This window comes from Anabrus simplex, chromosome 9 (genome assembly GCF_040414725.1).
Source record: "Anabrus simplex isolate iqAnaSimp1 chromosome 9, ASM4041472v1, whole genome shotgun sequence".
NCBI classification, from domain to species: Eukaryota; Metazoa; Arthropoda; class Insecta; order Orthoptera; family Tettigoniidae; genus Anabrus; species Anabrus simplex.
Genome location: NC_090273.1, coordinates 86,631,986 through 86,648,323, shown reverse-complemented (window position 1 = coordinate 86,648,323; position 16,338 = coordinate 86,631,986). Strand labels below are relative to the sequence as shown.

At 37.4% G+C, this 16,338-nt stretch overlaps 1 protein-coding gene across 7 annotated transcripts in view; it reads right to left on the bottom strand.

The window, feature by feature from the left end:
* Ufd4 (ubiquitin fusion-degradation 4-like) overlaps nucleotides 1-16,338 on the bottom strand; it is a 716,632-nt gene that overhangs the window by 332,172 nt on the left and 368,122 nt on the right. For all 7 annotated transcript variants that reach the window (XM_067153526.2, XM_067153530.2, XM_067153527.2 and 4 more), the window contains exons 13-15: nucleotides 9,239-9,380; nucleotides 8,837-9,007; nucleotides 7,389-7,623 (exon numbers count right to left, since the gene is read on the bottom strand). In XM_067153526.2, coding sequence (XP_067009627.1) covers nucleotides 7,389-7,623; nucleotides 8,837-9,007; nucleotides 9,239-9,380 — 548 coding nt within the window. The remainder of the gene's footprint in view (nucleotides 1-7,388; nucleotides 7,624-8,836; nucleotides 9,008-9,238; nucleotides 9,381-16,338) is intronic.

Sequence of the window (16,338 nt, the reverse complement as noted above, 5' to 3'; positions counted from 1 at the left end):
AAGTAGAGAGAAGTCTAAGAATTCAGAGTGTAGACCCGTTGGATCCTCAGATTTTACATTTCCGAGACGGAAATTGACGTTTGGATTTGCTGGTTTTTCATGGGATCGTTGAGAGGGTGCTCATATTTCTACTGCAATATTTGAAAATAATTTGATAGTCCACAATGCTTTATTTTTGTTCATTCAATGTATTTTTTTTCACTTATGCGTACCTACCTATTTATTTTCAGGTCAAGATTTTGAAGGGTTTTCAATTTTCTCAGCATAAAGCCACAAGTGGACACTCAGCAAAAATTGAAGAATTTAAAAAAAGGAAATCGAAGAAACAAGTGCTGATACAACCTTTGTTCAATCAGCAACAGCACTCGGACGAGTTCTCTTCCAGAGTTTGTAGGACGTTTTTAAGTACCAACAAACCCCTCTACAAGGTCGAACATGCTGAGATTAGAGCTCTCTTCAAGGACTTTGCAGGAAGAGAGTTGCCTCATGAGTCGACCCTGTGTAAAAATTATGTTTCTTCAGAGTATAAAAAGGTATGAATTCATGCACGATTACCGTATTCCGCATTCTCGTTTAAACAATTTAGAAGTAATTTTAACATGGATCTGGCTCTGTCGTAATGAAGGTAATCTCTCGATAATACCTTCATTCGACGAAGAATATTCATTCAGGTACTTTCTTCACCAGGTTCTACACGCAATCAGGGATGACATCGGGAGCCACCCAATTTGATTATCTATCGACGAGACCACAGACAGTTGTGGAAGATACATGGCCAACGTTATTGTTGGAAAACTCAGTGCCAGTGAACCGGGGAAGGGCCACCTAATTCTATGCAGGGAGCTAGATGTGACAAACCATGGTACCATTGTGCGAACAGCGCAAGCAGCTCTGCGTAAGTATATTTTTGTTAATTTATTTTTTGAGCGTTTTGCCAAAGAAGAATAAGTACAGTCTGGCTATAATTTCAATGCATTCTATGTATGCTCAGTGAAGACTCTGATAGTTAAATATCTCTTACAGTCATACAACATGTCAGGATCCATTAACTGAACGGTTCACCCTTCATTTTATGCATTCCTGTTTCAGGCTTGCTGTGGCCAACCTTTTCAGATGAGGTGGTAAACAAAGTACTCGCAAAGGGGACTGACGCTGCTCCCTACATGATTAAGGCTGGGAAGAGCTTCAAGCTTCTCTACCCGAAGATGTTACATGTTACTTGTCTTGCCCATGCAATGCACAGAGTTGCTGAGGAGCTGCGCGAAAAATCGCCCAGCGTGAACAGCGTCATTTTCTCAGTGAAGAAAATTTTCGTCAAGGCTCCTTCTCGCGTCCGTGCCTTCAAGACGATGCATCCTGAGCTCCCTTTACTTCGCGAGCCCATATTGACGTGATGGGGAACTTGGATATTGGCTGCCTTGTATTACGCTGAAAATCATAGGGCAATTGAAGAGGTAAGACTAGTTAAAATGTTTAAAATCTTATCATTTTAGAGGTTTTCTCTATCATTCTTTTCATATCCTTTATCTTTACTCCATCATACGGCGCCTAATTTTGTAATTTTCTCAGTTATTCTCCTCGGCTAATGTTTTTCATTTAACTTATATTTTTTCCAGGCGATCAATACGTTTGATGAGACGGACAGCAAGTACATCACGAACGCTAAGGCTGAAAATGAAGGGCATGATGCCATCCTTGACTTGCATAAAAGCCTACATGAGCGTCATTCCTGAGGCCATCCTAAAGTTGGAATCGCGAGGGATGGAGTTGGTTGAAGTGGTCGCTACAAAACAAGTAGTCATCCAAGAAGCCGACTCATGGCCTGGAGAGACTGGGAAAACCGTGAAACAAAAATTGGAGTTGCTGGCTCGAAATCCCAGTTGGAGTGCAGCGTTGGACTTGGAGAGGATGCTGCGTGGCGAGTCTGCACCGTCAGAGGATTTTCCGAACTACTCTGCACAAGAAGCAGCATCATTCAAGTATTTACCTATCGTGTCAGTTGACGTCGAAAGATCGTTCTCATCATTGAAACTTTTATTGACTGATTTAAGAAAATCATTCAAAACTGAAAACATAGAAAAAAATTCTTGTTGTACAGAGCAATGCAGATCTACTTCAATAACTTGCCTAATTCTGAACATCTTGAAAATGAACTTTTAAACTGTAGCTTTTATAAGAAAACTTCTCATATATATACTTGAAACTTGAATGCGAGTATATTGCAGTGTATCATACATACAATTAGAAAATAAAGCTCGTATATAAAAATATGTTATTGGTTTTTTAGTTTCACTTTCCTTTCTATAGTTTTTAACAGTGTTTTTTGAGCATATTCTGCATATTTAACCACATGTTTTTTCGAGCATATCTATGGAGCATACAATGGGTTTTTCAAGCATATCTATCGAGCATATAACACATGGTTTTTGAGCATATCTGGAGATTTTATCGAGCATATCGATCCAAGCCCTATTAATTAACATCAATAATTTTCGCATTTCACTTGTTTTGAATAATGAATTAAATTGTATTTCTGAAGGGGAAAAAAAACATAACTACATCTGTAACCATTATTGTACAAATTTCATTTGTGATGAAGTTGAGGTAGAGGGGGCTGCCATCTTGATCTGGGAGGGGACCCAGAATTTATGTGGGTAGCTCTGCCAATAGGATTCTCTGTTTGGAGCTAACACTCCTAATCAGAGTATTAATTGGTTTAAGATAGTGGTAATCACAAAAGCAAAATGCAGTTAATAATAAAAATTATGCAGTACATCACATCTCCCCAAAAAATAATTTACTGATCTCTCTATTCTTTGGTATACACATGTAAAAATGTTATACATTCGTGCCAACTGTCCTCATACTGGAGAGGAAACAGAAAGGTATGGAAAGAGATTATATTCATAGAACATAAGTCCTTATTTAATAGAGAACTCTCACATAATGCCCACACATACATACTGTAATGTATGATGTTTGTATGGCTGGCCTGGGCTCAAATCCTTCAGCCTTCTTGGTTCCCAACAGAGTTGAGTGACAAAACTGCAAGTCTCAGTACTGTAAAATGTAAATGCAGTCATTTTTATGCAAGGTTTCCCTTAGATCAAGAGAATTAGCTTCCTCGTACCTGCCTGGTTGAGGTGTTGATAAAGGTTGGTCTAGAAAAAAGATTAGGAGTATTTTTTATGTAAGATTTCTCCTGGCAGGTTGAAATGACCAGAAAGGCTGCACTAGAAAAATGATCTATCATCATTTTTGGCCAGATATTACATTAAATAGTACATCTGTACCATAAGTAAGAACATACAAAATATTTACCACATGAAGTTAGGAGCCCCTGTCATCTTTCACACATAAATCATTTTATTTTTTCTATTCAATTAAATTTAAAAATGTATTATTAAAGCTTGTCAATAACTTGCATTTCATTCTAATTTGATGATATCAAATAAAAAAGTTTCTTTTGACGCATTGTTCAATTACTCAATGTTTTACGAAGAAATTAACTTTAGAGAATACAATGCAAACCACTAAAGTTGCACTTTTCCAATACAGTACAACAAAATTCATTAATAAGATAAGGAAAATTAAGACACAGTCAGTACCTACAATACTTCAAACGAACATCCTGTCATCTCCAACCAAGGATACTTCACAAAACTCGTTCTGATACTGGTTGATTAACCCATCCACCTCAGGTGATGGGCAGGTCCGCTTCATCTTCTGTGGCTTCAATTTAGACAACAGGTCTCGCTTTCTGAGCATAGGCTGTTACATTCTTGCCTAAAATTTTGGCTACCCCTGCATGTTCTATGACCACTATGTCAATCCTTACATGGAAACTTCAGAGGGATTCCTATGCTCGAAGCCCCTTCCGCCCCAATCTGATTCACTAAAAACATCCTTCTCATGCAGGATGATTCCAAATCACTAACCACATTACCATTTATAGGTGGGCCAACACAAAATTGCACTTGATAGTTGTAATTCATGTTGGCACTACTACAAAAAATAAATTAAGAAAGTCACCTGTCTATCAGAACGACCAATCCACTACTTTTTATGTCATACAGTTATGCATTTTGTACATATTAATTCATATTTCATTTTGTATAGTGTGTATAACCTTTTATTTACTCACAAAAACATTAGCATTTTTTCTTAAATGTAGTGTTTAAGCAAGCTGCAAAATAAAGATGAACCATTTTCAACTGGTTGCTGTTGGCAATATGGCTAGTATAGAGGTGCCATCTATAACTACCTTGACTACCATAATGGTGTTGCTGTTTTGTCTGTTGTCACTAGCACGTGGTCAGACGTGATTTGCGCATTTATGACAGTGGTGGTTTTTTTTGTGAGATAATTGTGAAGTTTCTTTTATAACTAGTGCAGTGCGATGTCACAGAAACAACAACATAGTGATGAATCACTAAGTGATAATCCTTTGTGCCGAGGAGTGCCCCTTAACAGTCAGGTCTGTGAATTACTGGGGAGATCTCACACATCAGATTGCAGAATGTACAAGTCAAACATTAGGACTTTCAAAGCGTACTGTTATTCATAAAGAAAACTGGGGAACCTAGGAGAAGCAGAAACAGGTCTGAAGTGGGGACTTAATTCTTAGCACTCCAAGAAAGAATATAATTAAGCCATCACCTGTAACAGGAATCTATTCTTTCCAGGTTAATGCAATGCACAGACACATGTATGACTGTTACAAAAGGAAGGAATACCCTACTATGGCAAAATTACTAGTCTCCCTTAGGCAGGACAAGCTCTGAGGGTAAAATTTCCTTAAAATTGATATTGCGAGCCATAGGTTTCGGATATAAAAAAGCGAACAGAAGAAACATGCTGCTTGAAAAGTCGCACATCGAGATGGCTAGGAGTATTTTTCTTAATAAACTTGTCGGTAAGGATCTCCACGAAGTAATATGGTTGGATGAGATATGAGTGAATGCTGGGGAGTGCAATGCTAAATCTTGGACTGATGACAATCCTAAAAGCTCCAGTAATCAACCGACTGGGCGGGGCGCCAGATTAATAATAGGGCATGCAGGTTCATCCAGTGGTTTTGTAAGAGGAGGTCTTATGTTCCGATCGAAAATGCGAACATCACAAAGATATGGACCATATTCGCTTTTAAGATTGGTTTAAGAAGCTCCTGCAACAGCTCAAAGGCTTTTCTGTCATTGTTATGGACAACGCACCTTACCATTGCATAATAATGGACAGGCCCCTACTTCGAGCGCTTGTAAAGAACTGTTAGTGGAATAGCTACAGGCAAGAAACATCCCAGCGCATGCGAGTATGACTAAATTAGCCTTATATGCACTGGTGAAACAAAAACCGGTTTCACCGACGTATGTAGTCGGTGAGGTAGTGAAGGAACAAGGACACAAGGTTGTTAGGTTACCGCCGTACCAATGTCACATCAAGCCTATTTGAACTGGTATGGGGTGATCTGAAACATTATGTACGTACCAATAACAAGTCCTTCACAATTACTGAAATGGAAAGACTGTTCTGGGAGGGTATTGCTTCACTGGATGCAGCTTCGTGGAGGAAGAAAGTTAGGTCTCAAAAATCATTAACTCAGCAACTGCAATAGACGGCATCACAATGACTGTCGGGAGTTGATGATCTGCCAGGAGGAGGACGACAACAACAACAACGAAGGCGACGGCAGTGATGGCAGTGAACTAGAGGGTATCGAGCCTGTACCAATGTGAATAAGGTAAGAAGAATAAGGTTTCTGAATTTTCGTAAATTTCATAGAATTTACTCAAAATCTTTTGTGTTAGCATCGGTGTATATTACTGCAACATTTATTAGTGTATTTATAGTAAGATACTTGTGGGCCGAATTCTTCTGCATTTTCTAAAATCGTTATAATCTCGTATCATTCTGTGCGATAATACTATTTTGTAAACTTAATCGCTGTGAAAGTGTGATTGCTGTCAGCCAATTACATTTGTACTTTGTATCATTGTGATGACATTAAAAACATTTCTCCCTTTTTCTAAAAACTCATTTGTTGTGCAGTCAGGGTGATGATTCGTAGCACAATCACGTAACAAGTTCAGTTACACGGTTGCAAGTGCTGGGACAGAATGCCATCAAAGAACACATGGGACATCATAAAGTATGGAATAGAATTTGCCGAATACATCAAATATCTTCCAAAATGGTTCCAAAAAGCTGCCAGGCAACAATTTCAAACATTCAACATGAAATGAGAATAGACAGTGGTACTGTTTTGACACAAATTTCAAGAACTTAAAAAATAATTTGGCAGTTCACCCATGGGCCGCCCTCAGCACTGCCATAAAAGAACAGCAGTACTGCTCATTGGGTTGATTCACTTATCTGATGCTGAGTGGTCTCTAGGAAATCTTCAGTATCTCCACGGTCAGATAGTTGAGAACATTCTGTGACTATACACAAGATAGTCTGTAGACATGCTGAACAGCTGCACTTGGTATCTTGTCCCACTTAAATAGCAAATCTGCACATCTCCAATGTTCAAAGCTGACCAGCTTCTTCTGGCAAGTTTGAAGCCAGGAGATTTGTAGCATATGTCCATGAAGCCATGCAGTGCACATGGATTGTCTGGATTTTCCACTGTTCTCACTTTGAAACAATGTGTAAATTTTCCTTCTAATTATTGGGTTGTTGTGCTAGGGCATGCTCAAGATCCCTGCAGCATCAGCAATATCACAGAAGGTAGGAAGGACAATCATGACCGGTATTAAGACAAAAATTTGCATAGGTTTCCCTCCTAGCTGATTTCCCAAGTAGATTCTATATTTTTCATTGTTTATGGTTGAATATGGCAACATACTTGTCACTGTAAAAACATCACATCTGCCTGTTCATTTTCTGAAATTCATTTCAACAATAGCCTTTAAAGTTTTGTTTGAACTACTCTAATTTGAGGAACAGGTAATCAAATTGATCAGACAAGAGACAAGAAAGAAGATAAAACACAGAAAATGAATTACCATTCCCTACATGCATCCAATACATTACTAAAGAGAATTATTTGGAGCACCTAGCGTTGAATTCTCTAACTGCAAGATTTGATGACGAAAGAGAAAATAAATAGCTAAGCATTTTTCAGTTAGAATTCACTAATACCAGATCAAAGAATACTAAGTGTCTCTCAGTGCCACGAAACAAGTGAGTTTATGAATACAACATGCAATTTCTCATTCCACACCTGACTGTTGATTCTTGCCTAAAGAGGTAACTCTGGAATTAGTACAAAATTCTGAGTGTAACAGAACATTGACAGAATCTACAGCTTATATTTTTAACAAAATTAGAACAATTGGTTATGATCATTTACTTTCCTCTACAAATCAAATCTGTAAGATACTTACCTGAACTGTCTGTGCCCCCCTCTGGACTTCCACTAGAATACATTGTAGCAAGTTTTCCATCAAGAATGAAGCGAAACCAGCCATTACTGCCATTTGATAATTCCAAAGCTGCTGCATCAGACCAAATATAGAGGCAGTCTCGCCCTCGACAGATACACCAATCACGCCAATGATATGCTTTCCCAGGGAGTATTTCACGAGCATCCTCCAATAGAGGCTCCTGTTCACCTTCCTCCTACACAGAGATGATAACAATTGCTATACTTTGAAGATCTCCTCATTTGAAAAGAAATTTACATTAGTAGTAGTATAGAATTTCGCACAATGTATACATTAAGGGTTCATATTTTTTTGAATGTCCATTTAAGAATATCTTTTTTTATATACATCTGCTTGTCATTAGACAGATTTCAACATATTCCTATAAACCTTGAACTGAAAATTCAACATCACTAATATATTAATATTCTGTGTGCGCTTGCACCGAATTTATTGCCTGCTGTAGAAATTTGGTGCACCATAATGAAGGGGAGGGGAGCAACAAATAATTTGAAAAGACAGAAACCCTTTTTGATTGCTCAAACCATATTTGTAAGTTTTTTTTTTTTTTTTTTTTGTTTTTTTTTAAGAAATCGGTAACTTTCTTCTAAACTCAACTACCTGCAATTCTTTTTCTCATATCCATTCTAATACTCTGGATTAAAATAATGTTCAAGAATGAAGTATCACATTCTTGCTCAATAAACTGAAAGAGGATTTAGCTGATTCAAGTGTAGATTTTAGAGGATTATAAGATAAAAGTATAGTCTTCTCATTCTTGCCACTGTTGTCACTGTTAATGGTCACTATCTTTTCGAATCTTTCGATTAATATAATTTTTGTTCCATGTTCCAACACTTCAAGTTTTCTCTTAATAAGAGTTGCAAAATAATGTTTATACTAAAAATGAGAAATGAAGCTAAACAGACTATGAAACCTTGTTATTGACTGTTTAAATGACTGCAACGCTCAGTTGGCTGGTTTCAACAGCAGCCAATGAGGCTCCTGCTCACCGAACAGATAAGAATATCACACTGTGAATGGTAATTATAGTCTCGCACATAGTCTCCTTTTTGGATTATTTATACCTAATAAGAGGCGAAACACTGTATCACATTCTAGCAAGTACAGGGAATTTTAGTTCAAATTAATGATTGTTTAAAAATGGTAAAACCTTTGCATAATCCAATCAAGAGATGGACAATCGAGGTTATCCTGTAAATCATTTATTGTTCACAGAATATTTCTAGCCAAACAAAGTGGGGAAAAAACTAAAGAACTTGTGAAAATTGCTTCTCATAATTCTGTCAAAATAAATACTGTTGCAGATACAAAATAAAAGTCATGACAAAAGCATACTAACATTTTAATCTTTATGAAAGTAAATGGTACAATTTCAAGTAACTCACATTCTCATCCTTCTTGTTGATATGAGTATCCTGAGGTTCCTGGGGCCCTGCCAACTGCATCACTTTAGAGAAAACACCAAGACGAGCAAAGTGGTCCAGAAAGATGTCTTGAGCCTTGCTCATCAGATCTTGGATAATTTGCAGTACTACCAAATGGCCATCTTCATCCTCCTTTAAAAAGAAAGAAAAATATTTTCACTTCACCAGACACTGTTATAACATGAAAGAATACTAAAAACAATCTCTTAGCAATTATACTTTTGAATTATTTTGCAACTCAAACTGAAGGCCCATATAACCTGACTCCCAAAACAAATTGTAAATAAAACACTTTGAAGGTGCACTTATAAAGCAGCTTATTCCCAATAATCCTTCAGAAGTTATTTTACAAAATTTGACTACCTCGTTGTCTAACACAGTAGCAATTACTTCCACCAACATGGTACCAAAATTGTAAGTTGGAGACTCGGGACTGCAGGCTTCAACCAACAAAGATGGCTGGATATAGTGCACCATTTTCTTTATAAGGCTTAAGCTGGCTTTTCTGCAACAACAAAATGGGGACACCAAATAACACAAGATGCAACAAAGAATCTATGAACACAAGTGCATTAATCACAAAGCATTAGGATAATTTAAAAATATTCAGATAAATAAAGAAAGCTGCATTCACTTTTTAGCAAATAAAGTTCCATCGTCCATCAATAATAATAATAATAATAATAATAATAATAATAATAATAATAATAATAATAATAATAATAATAATAATGTTTGGAAGAAGAGTACAAAAATTTCCCCTCCCACATTAATTCTGAAAAGTGAGGATGGAAAAATGACACATAATGACAAGGAAAATGCCGAAATCATGGCAAAAGCATTCACTAAACTTTTGAATTGTAAAGAACCCAGGAACTTTTAGCAATTAATACAGACATACCCATCAAAACCCCGCCTGAACTCATACACCCCTCAACAATCCAAGAGGTGGAAACAGCTCTCAAAGAGTTGAAAAATTATAAGGCATGCGAAGAAGACCAAGTTTTCGCAGAAATGTGGAAATATACCAGTGATACAGTTCGAACATCCCTACACATGGCCCTAACAAAAATCTGGATAACAGAAAAGTTCCCCGAACATTGGACCACAGCCATAATCCACCCACTCCACAAAAAAGGAGATAAAAGCAATCCAGATAATTACAGAGGTATCTCTCTCTTAGAGTGCACATACAAGTTTTTCTCAAGAATCCTATACAGGAGGATCAGAGAGCAACTAGAGGAAGAATTAGGTGAATACCAAGGAGGCTTCAGACCTTGGAGAAGCTATGCAGAACAAATCATCACTTTAAAATTAGCCATAGCATATTACAAGAAGCAAAACAAACCTCTTGCAATAACCTTCGTGGACTTTAAAAAAGCTTACGACTGTATCCATAGACCTTCAATGTTCAAAATTTTAAGAAATTTCAGGCTCCATCCAAAATTAATCAAATTGATTGAACTCACATTAATCAACACTAAATCAAAAGTCAACTTCAGAGGGGGAATTCTCTGAGCCATTCATCATAAAAACAGGCTTAAGGCAAGGAGATTGCTTGTCACCACTGCTGTTCAACTGTGCCTTGGAATATATAATGAGTAACCCAAAGAACATCCGAATTGGAAGACCCAAAGACAACATAAGTTTAAATTGCCTAGGTTTGGCTGATGACCTTGCTCTCTTGTCCAACAATATTCAGAAACCAGACAACAAGTTATATCGCTACAGGAAATAGCACAGAAAATTGGTCTTGGAATATCTTTTGAAAAGACAGTAATCATGTTTACTGACCCACCACTCATAAACAAAATTGCCATTGGAAACCAAGAAATCAAAATTGTAGATAAATTTAAATATCTGGGAGAAATCATAACATATAACCTCAATGAAAAGCCAGCATGGCATAACAGAATAAATAAACTGACCAGAGCACAATATGTTACCAAGAATACCTACAACAAAAAGGGTCTGTCAATAGCAACAAAATTAAAACATTACAAAACAGTCACTCAACCAGAAATAACATATGCAAGTGAAACCATCTTCAAAACAACTAACACTGCACAAATAGACAAAATACTCAAGATAGAGAGAAGAATCATTAGAACGTGCATCAACAAATCATACCAAAACGATGGACACTGGAGAGTAGCTTCTAATGAAACAGTCTACAAGGAAATAGAACCAGTAATGAGCACAATCAGGAAGAATTTCATTTTTTGGACATCTAATGAGGACACCAGAGAACAGGATCATCAGGAGAATAATAGAAAAATTATGGAATAGTAAGTGCAACATTAAATGGATTACAGAAATCAAGGAAGATATAGATGAACTACAAATTACAGTGGAAGACCTAAGAAACAAAATCAAACGAAATGAAGAAACTCACAAACAAACCAGACTGCAAATCAGAATCAACAGACAGACAATAGGAAGGGTGATTTCCAATGAAGGAAGAAGGATAAGATCAGAGAGAATGAAAAAGTACTGGGCTGACAGGAAATTGAAAAATTCTGTGTATAAAGTTGGCTAGAGTGGTCCAATGAAGGCCATAAAATGTAAATAATAATAATAATAATAATAATAATAATAATAATAATAATAATAATAATAATAATAATAATAATAATAATAATAATAATAATAATAATACCGTACCGGGTCACATGGCCCAATACTTGGAAGGAAGATGATGATGATGATGATAATAATTAGATTAATAAAATGTGATGATGGTTTTTCGATAATGAAACTTGTGATTCTCTTTCCAACACTTTCTCTTCTATGCCCAAACACCACTTGGGTCAGCTACCATTCCCATGCATACGAAGTCCAAGAACCATTCACTTTCACATTTAAGCATTTGTATTATGGCACCGCCTCTCTGGTGTACTGGTTAGTGTGATTAGATACCACCCCTGGAGGCCCGGGTTCGATTCCAGGCTCTGCCACAAAATTTGAAAAGTGGTACGAGAGCTGGAATGGGGTCCACTCAGCCCCGGGAGGTAAACTGAATCGAGGTGGGTTCGATTCCCACCTCAGCCATCCTGAAAGTGGTTTTTGTGGTTTCCCACTTCTCCTCCAGGCAAATGCCCAGGATGGTACCTAACTTAAGGCCACAGCCGTTTCCTTCCCTCTTCCTTGTCTATCCCATCCCCCTGCAAGGCCCCTGTTCAGCATAGCAGGCGAGGCCGCCTGGGCAAGGTACTGGTCATCCTCCCCAGGTGTAACCCCCAACCCAATGTTTCACGCTCCAGGACACTGCCCTCGAGGTGGTAGATGTAGGATCCCTCGCTGAGTCCGAGGGGAAAACCGACCCTGGAGGATAAACAGATAAAGAAGAACAAGAACAAGAAGAATAATTATGGCAGGTTTTTAGTTTTAAAGAATGCCAATTGATCACGTTACATAAGATTTCAGGTACTTACAAAATAATACAGTAGGTCGCAGTAAGTATTCAAAACTACAAGCATTGCCTTTAATCACATGTGGTGCGGGGCAGAGCTCCATGAATAAAATAGCTGCCACCAAGTTGTCCAGCAATTACACGTATGCACAGACTTCATAAAAGTGGTGTCAGTTTCTCTTGCCACAGTGCTGCAGCAAAACGACAAGAGTACTTGACTGCAGCCATCTTTTGGCACAAGGGTGACAATGAAGAACTTCCCATCCAACATACTCAGGACAGAGAAGAAGAAAAGGCCAACTACAGTGTATAAGGTCTGCTGAGATGCAAGGGAAAAAAATCCACTGGTCTTAGGATTTAAAAAAAATAAAAAAGAGCAGGTGGAAGCGAGTTTGTATGTGATGTTGGTCCGAGTCTTCCCAAGTGATTCTGAAAATTCCATTCCAGGCAGGTTTAATAGGTTTACTTGGAAAAAAAGTTAAAAATGACATGTACTTAATTTTTCTGACCCTGTTGTTGCCTATGATATAATGTAACCATGAAATTAGTTTATTCTACTTCTCATTTCTATTATCAATTATCCTATGCAAGCAATAATAAAGGTTTTGTATTTTCGAAAAAGTATGCTTTTTCAAAAACTATTTTGAGAAGGTTCCTAATATTATATTTTGAGACAAAATGCCTCATTGGAAGGATAACATACTGTAAATAGAAGCATGTGGTAGTGATTAATATCAAAATCTTTCAGTAAAAAGCAGAATATAGCAAAAAAATTCCAGTATTCTCATACAAAACACAACTAAAATAAGCAGTGTGGAAAGTGTTTGTTGAATCATATTCTTTTCAAGTATATTATTAAATGTTTTCATTTTCAAGTACAGTAGAAGTCTGCTATAGCGAGTACGGCATACAAAACCGAGCACAGCGTTATAACGGCAAGTTTTCGCTGCCCCTGCAAAATTCATATATTAAACTGTGTATTATCCTTCGGTTATAGCGAGAGCCCTATCACTGACACATCCGTTATTACGAGTGATTAAGCGTGTGCGATTTTTTCCGTTGCCGGTATTAATGCACGCCAGCCCCGAGGTGTAAGTGTAGCGTGCCTGACTCTTACCTGGAGACCCCAGGTTCGATTCCCGGTCAGGGATTTTTACCTGGACCTGAGGGCTGGTTTGAGGTTTACTCAGCCTACGAGATTAGAACTGAGGAACTATCTGACGGTGAGATAGCAGCTCCAATCTAGAAAGCCAAGAATAACAGCTGAGAGGATTCGTCATGCTTACCACACGACACCTCGTAAGCTGCAGGCCTTCGGGCTGCGCAGCGATCGCTTGGTAGGCCAAGGCCCTTCAAGGGCTGTAGTGCCATGGGGATTGGGTTTGGTTTTGGTATTTATGCACCCCAGCGATTATATTGCATGCAATCGATTACCTTCGGCATCGTTCCCTCGCCATTTACACTAGCGAATTCTCTCATCGACATTCGAAGGCGACGTCGGAGTCGACTAGTAATACCAGTGGACTGCTGTTCCGTAATGAAAATTCGAAATGAAAGAGGACATTTTTCATAATAAATGCGTAAATAATGTGTCCGATAACAGTTGATAATTACATGTTATAACTCGTTAAATATACAGGCTGACTAAATGATCGTGTAATTGTAATGCAAAATAATGCAATTAAGTAAGAATGGGATACATCTTGAGATATGGCAGAGTGCATAATTGATTTCAGAGGTTAGTTTACATTTTCTCGCGTCTGGTTAAATTACAGAAAGGCTATTATCATGTAAATTTATAGCGAGAAGATTATAATTTCTCTACTGGCGCTTGAAGCGTGTTATCATATGCATAGTACGGTTAAGTTAGGATAGGTGGACGCTGTTTGAATAAGAAAACTCTGACATTTGCCACAAAATGCGATCGATCATCTTTGGTATGGTATAGTTTTATCACTATATGCATTTGCGAGCTCTCTCATAGACATTCGAAGACGGTGTTGGAATTGATTATTTTCATGATGATGGTCCATATTGACTTATATTCAAATTTCTGTAAAATATTTTCACCGTCTTGTCAATACTTATACATGTATAAGTATTGAAAAGACGGTGTTGGAGTCGATTAGTAATACCCGTTGACTGCTGCTCTCTAAAGAAAATTCGAAAATGAAGACGGTAACATGTTTTTGTAATAAATGCGTAAATAATGTGGCTGATAGCAGTTGTCAACTCATTAAAAATAAAGGCTGAAGTAAACGATTGCTTAATTTTAATGTTATATACTGAAATTAAGTAAGAATGTGATACATCTCAAGATATGGCAAAGTACATCACCGATTACAGAGGATAGTTCATATTTTCTCACGTCGAGTTAAATTTTGGAAAGGCTATTCACATGTAAATTTTTAATGAGGAAGTTATCATTTCTCTACATGCGTTTCAAATATGTTTTCATGATACATATACGGTTACGTTAGGCGACGCCATTTAAAGAAGAAAACTGAAATGTTTGCCACAGAAGCCTCTGGAGTGATACGGTATTTCTCCGAATCCAAAACGACTGGTTTTTTTTTCTCAGAATCTCATGCAAAAAATCAAGGGTTGTCTTGCATTCGCGGCCTAACAGTAACGAATACCACTGGCAACTACCGCGGTAACTACGCTGCTTAATTTTAACACCCGCACACGTGCGCGCATACACACACTAAACTCGTTGACAATAAACGACCTCCTCTTTAATATACATCACTAGCCGCGACAACCGGTTGTACAGTGCCTGTGCGTAACGTCACTGGATCTCGGGAAATAGTGAAGAGAATTATGTTCTATTAGCCTCTACAAAAACTTTTCTCAAATCTGCAGAATGCCAACAAAAAATACGAGCCTTCGAATTCTTAGAAAGGCCACGGCTACGCAGTGGCACAGTTATAAGGCTTCTACTATACCTCACGCTTAGTACAATTTTTTATAGACAGCAGGAACATTTTCGTGATGGATAGTCATATTGTAAAGATACATGGAACAGGTATTGCCGGCGAATTATCAACGGGTTCTTCTCGATATTATGATGCCAACTTTAAGTTAATGGTTATTAAACACTCTGAAATGTAGAATAATTGTGCAGCCGCAAGAAAATACAACATAGGCCTAACTAACACCAAATTTGACGTTGGCGTGAAGACAAAGATTGCTTAAAAATGCGTACTGTACAAAAAATGCATTCAGTGGTCTGCAACAAGGATGCTTTAAGGAAGTCGAAGATGAAATTGTGAGGCATGTGCACGAAAATCTGAAGAACAGAATGTCCATACCGTGCCGCAATAAACTCATTCGTTGACCTTCAATGTCCGCGATTAGGCGTATACATCGCCTGCCGGTGAAGTTGGCCGAAACCAGCGAGACATGCATGTAGCGGTAGCTGGTTATATCCGACGCAGAGTAAAAGTAACAGTTTTATAGACAGCAAGAATATTTTCCTAATGGATCGTCGTATTGTAGAGATGCATGGAATAGGTATTGCCGGCAAATTTTCAATGGGTTCTCTTCGGTATTATGATGCCAATTTTAAGTTAGTGGTCATTAAACCTGCAGAAATAAAGAATAATTGTAGTACAGCCGCAAAAAAAAAAAAAAAAAAAAAAAAAAAAAAAAAAAAAAAAAAAAAAAAAAGAAAAAAGAAGAAACAAAAAAGGGAAAAAAATACGGCATAAAGAAAGCCAATGATCGGCGTCTAAAAATATGTACTGTACAACAAAGGCATTCATATAATTTCACAAAGCATTTTTTGAGCCTGATTTATATCTTTTGAAGGAAAAAATGGGGTTCATCTTGGATTCGGAGAAATATGATACTACAATTTTTTCTACATACTGTAGACGGCATGTTTCAGTAAAATATACAAGAGATAGAGAACTACAAAATAATTCACCACTAAATAAATGTTTCAAATAAGGACTATTTTATAGTAAACAACCAGAACCGAAGACTCAGTTCAGAGTACATCAAATACATGGCAAATTAAACTGGCCCGGAAAATGTTTAAAGACTG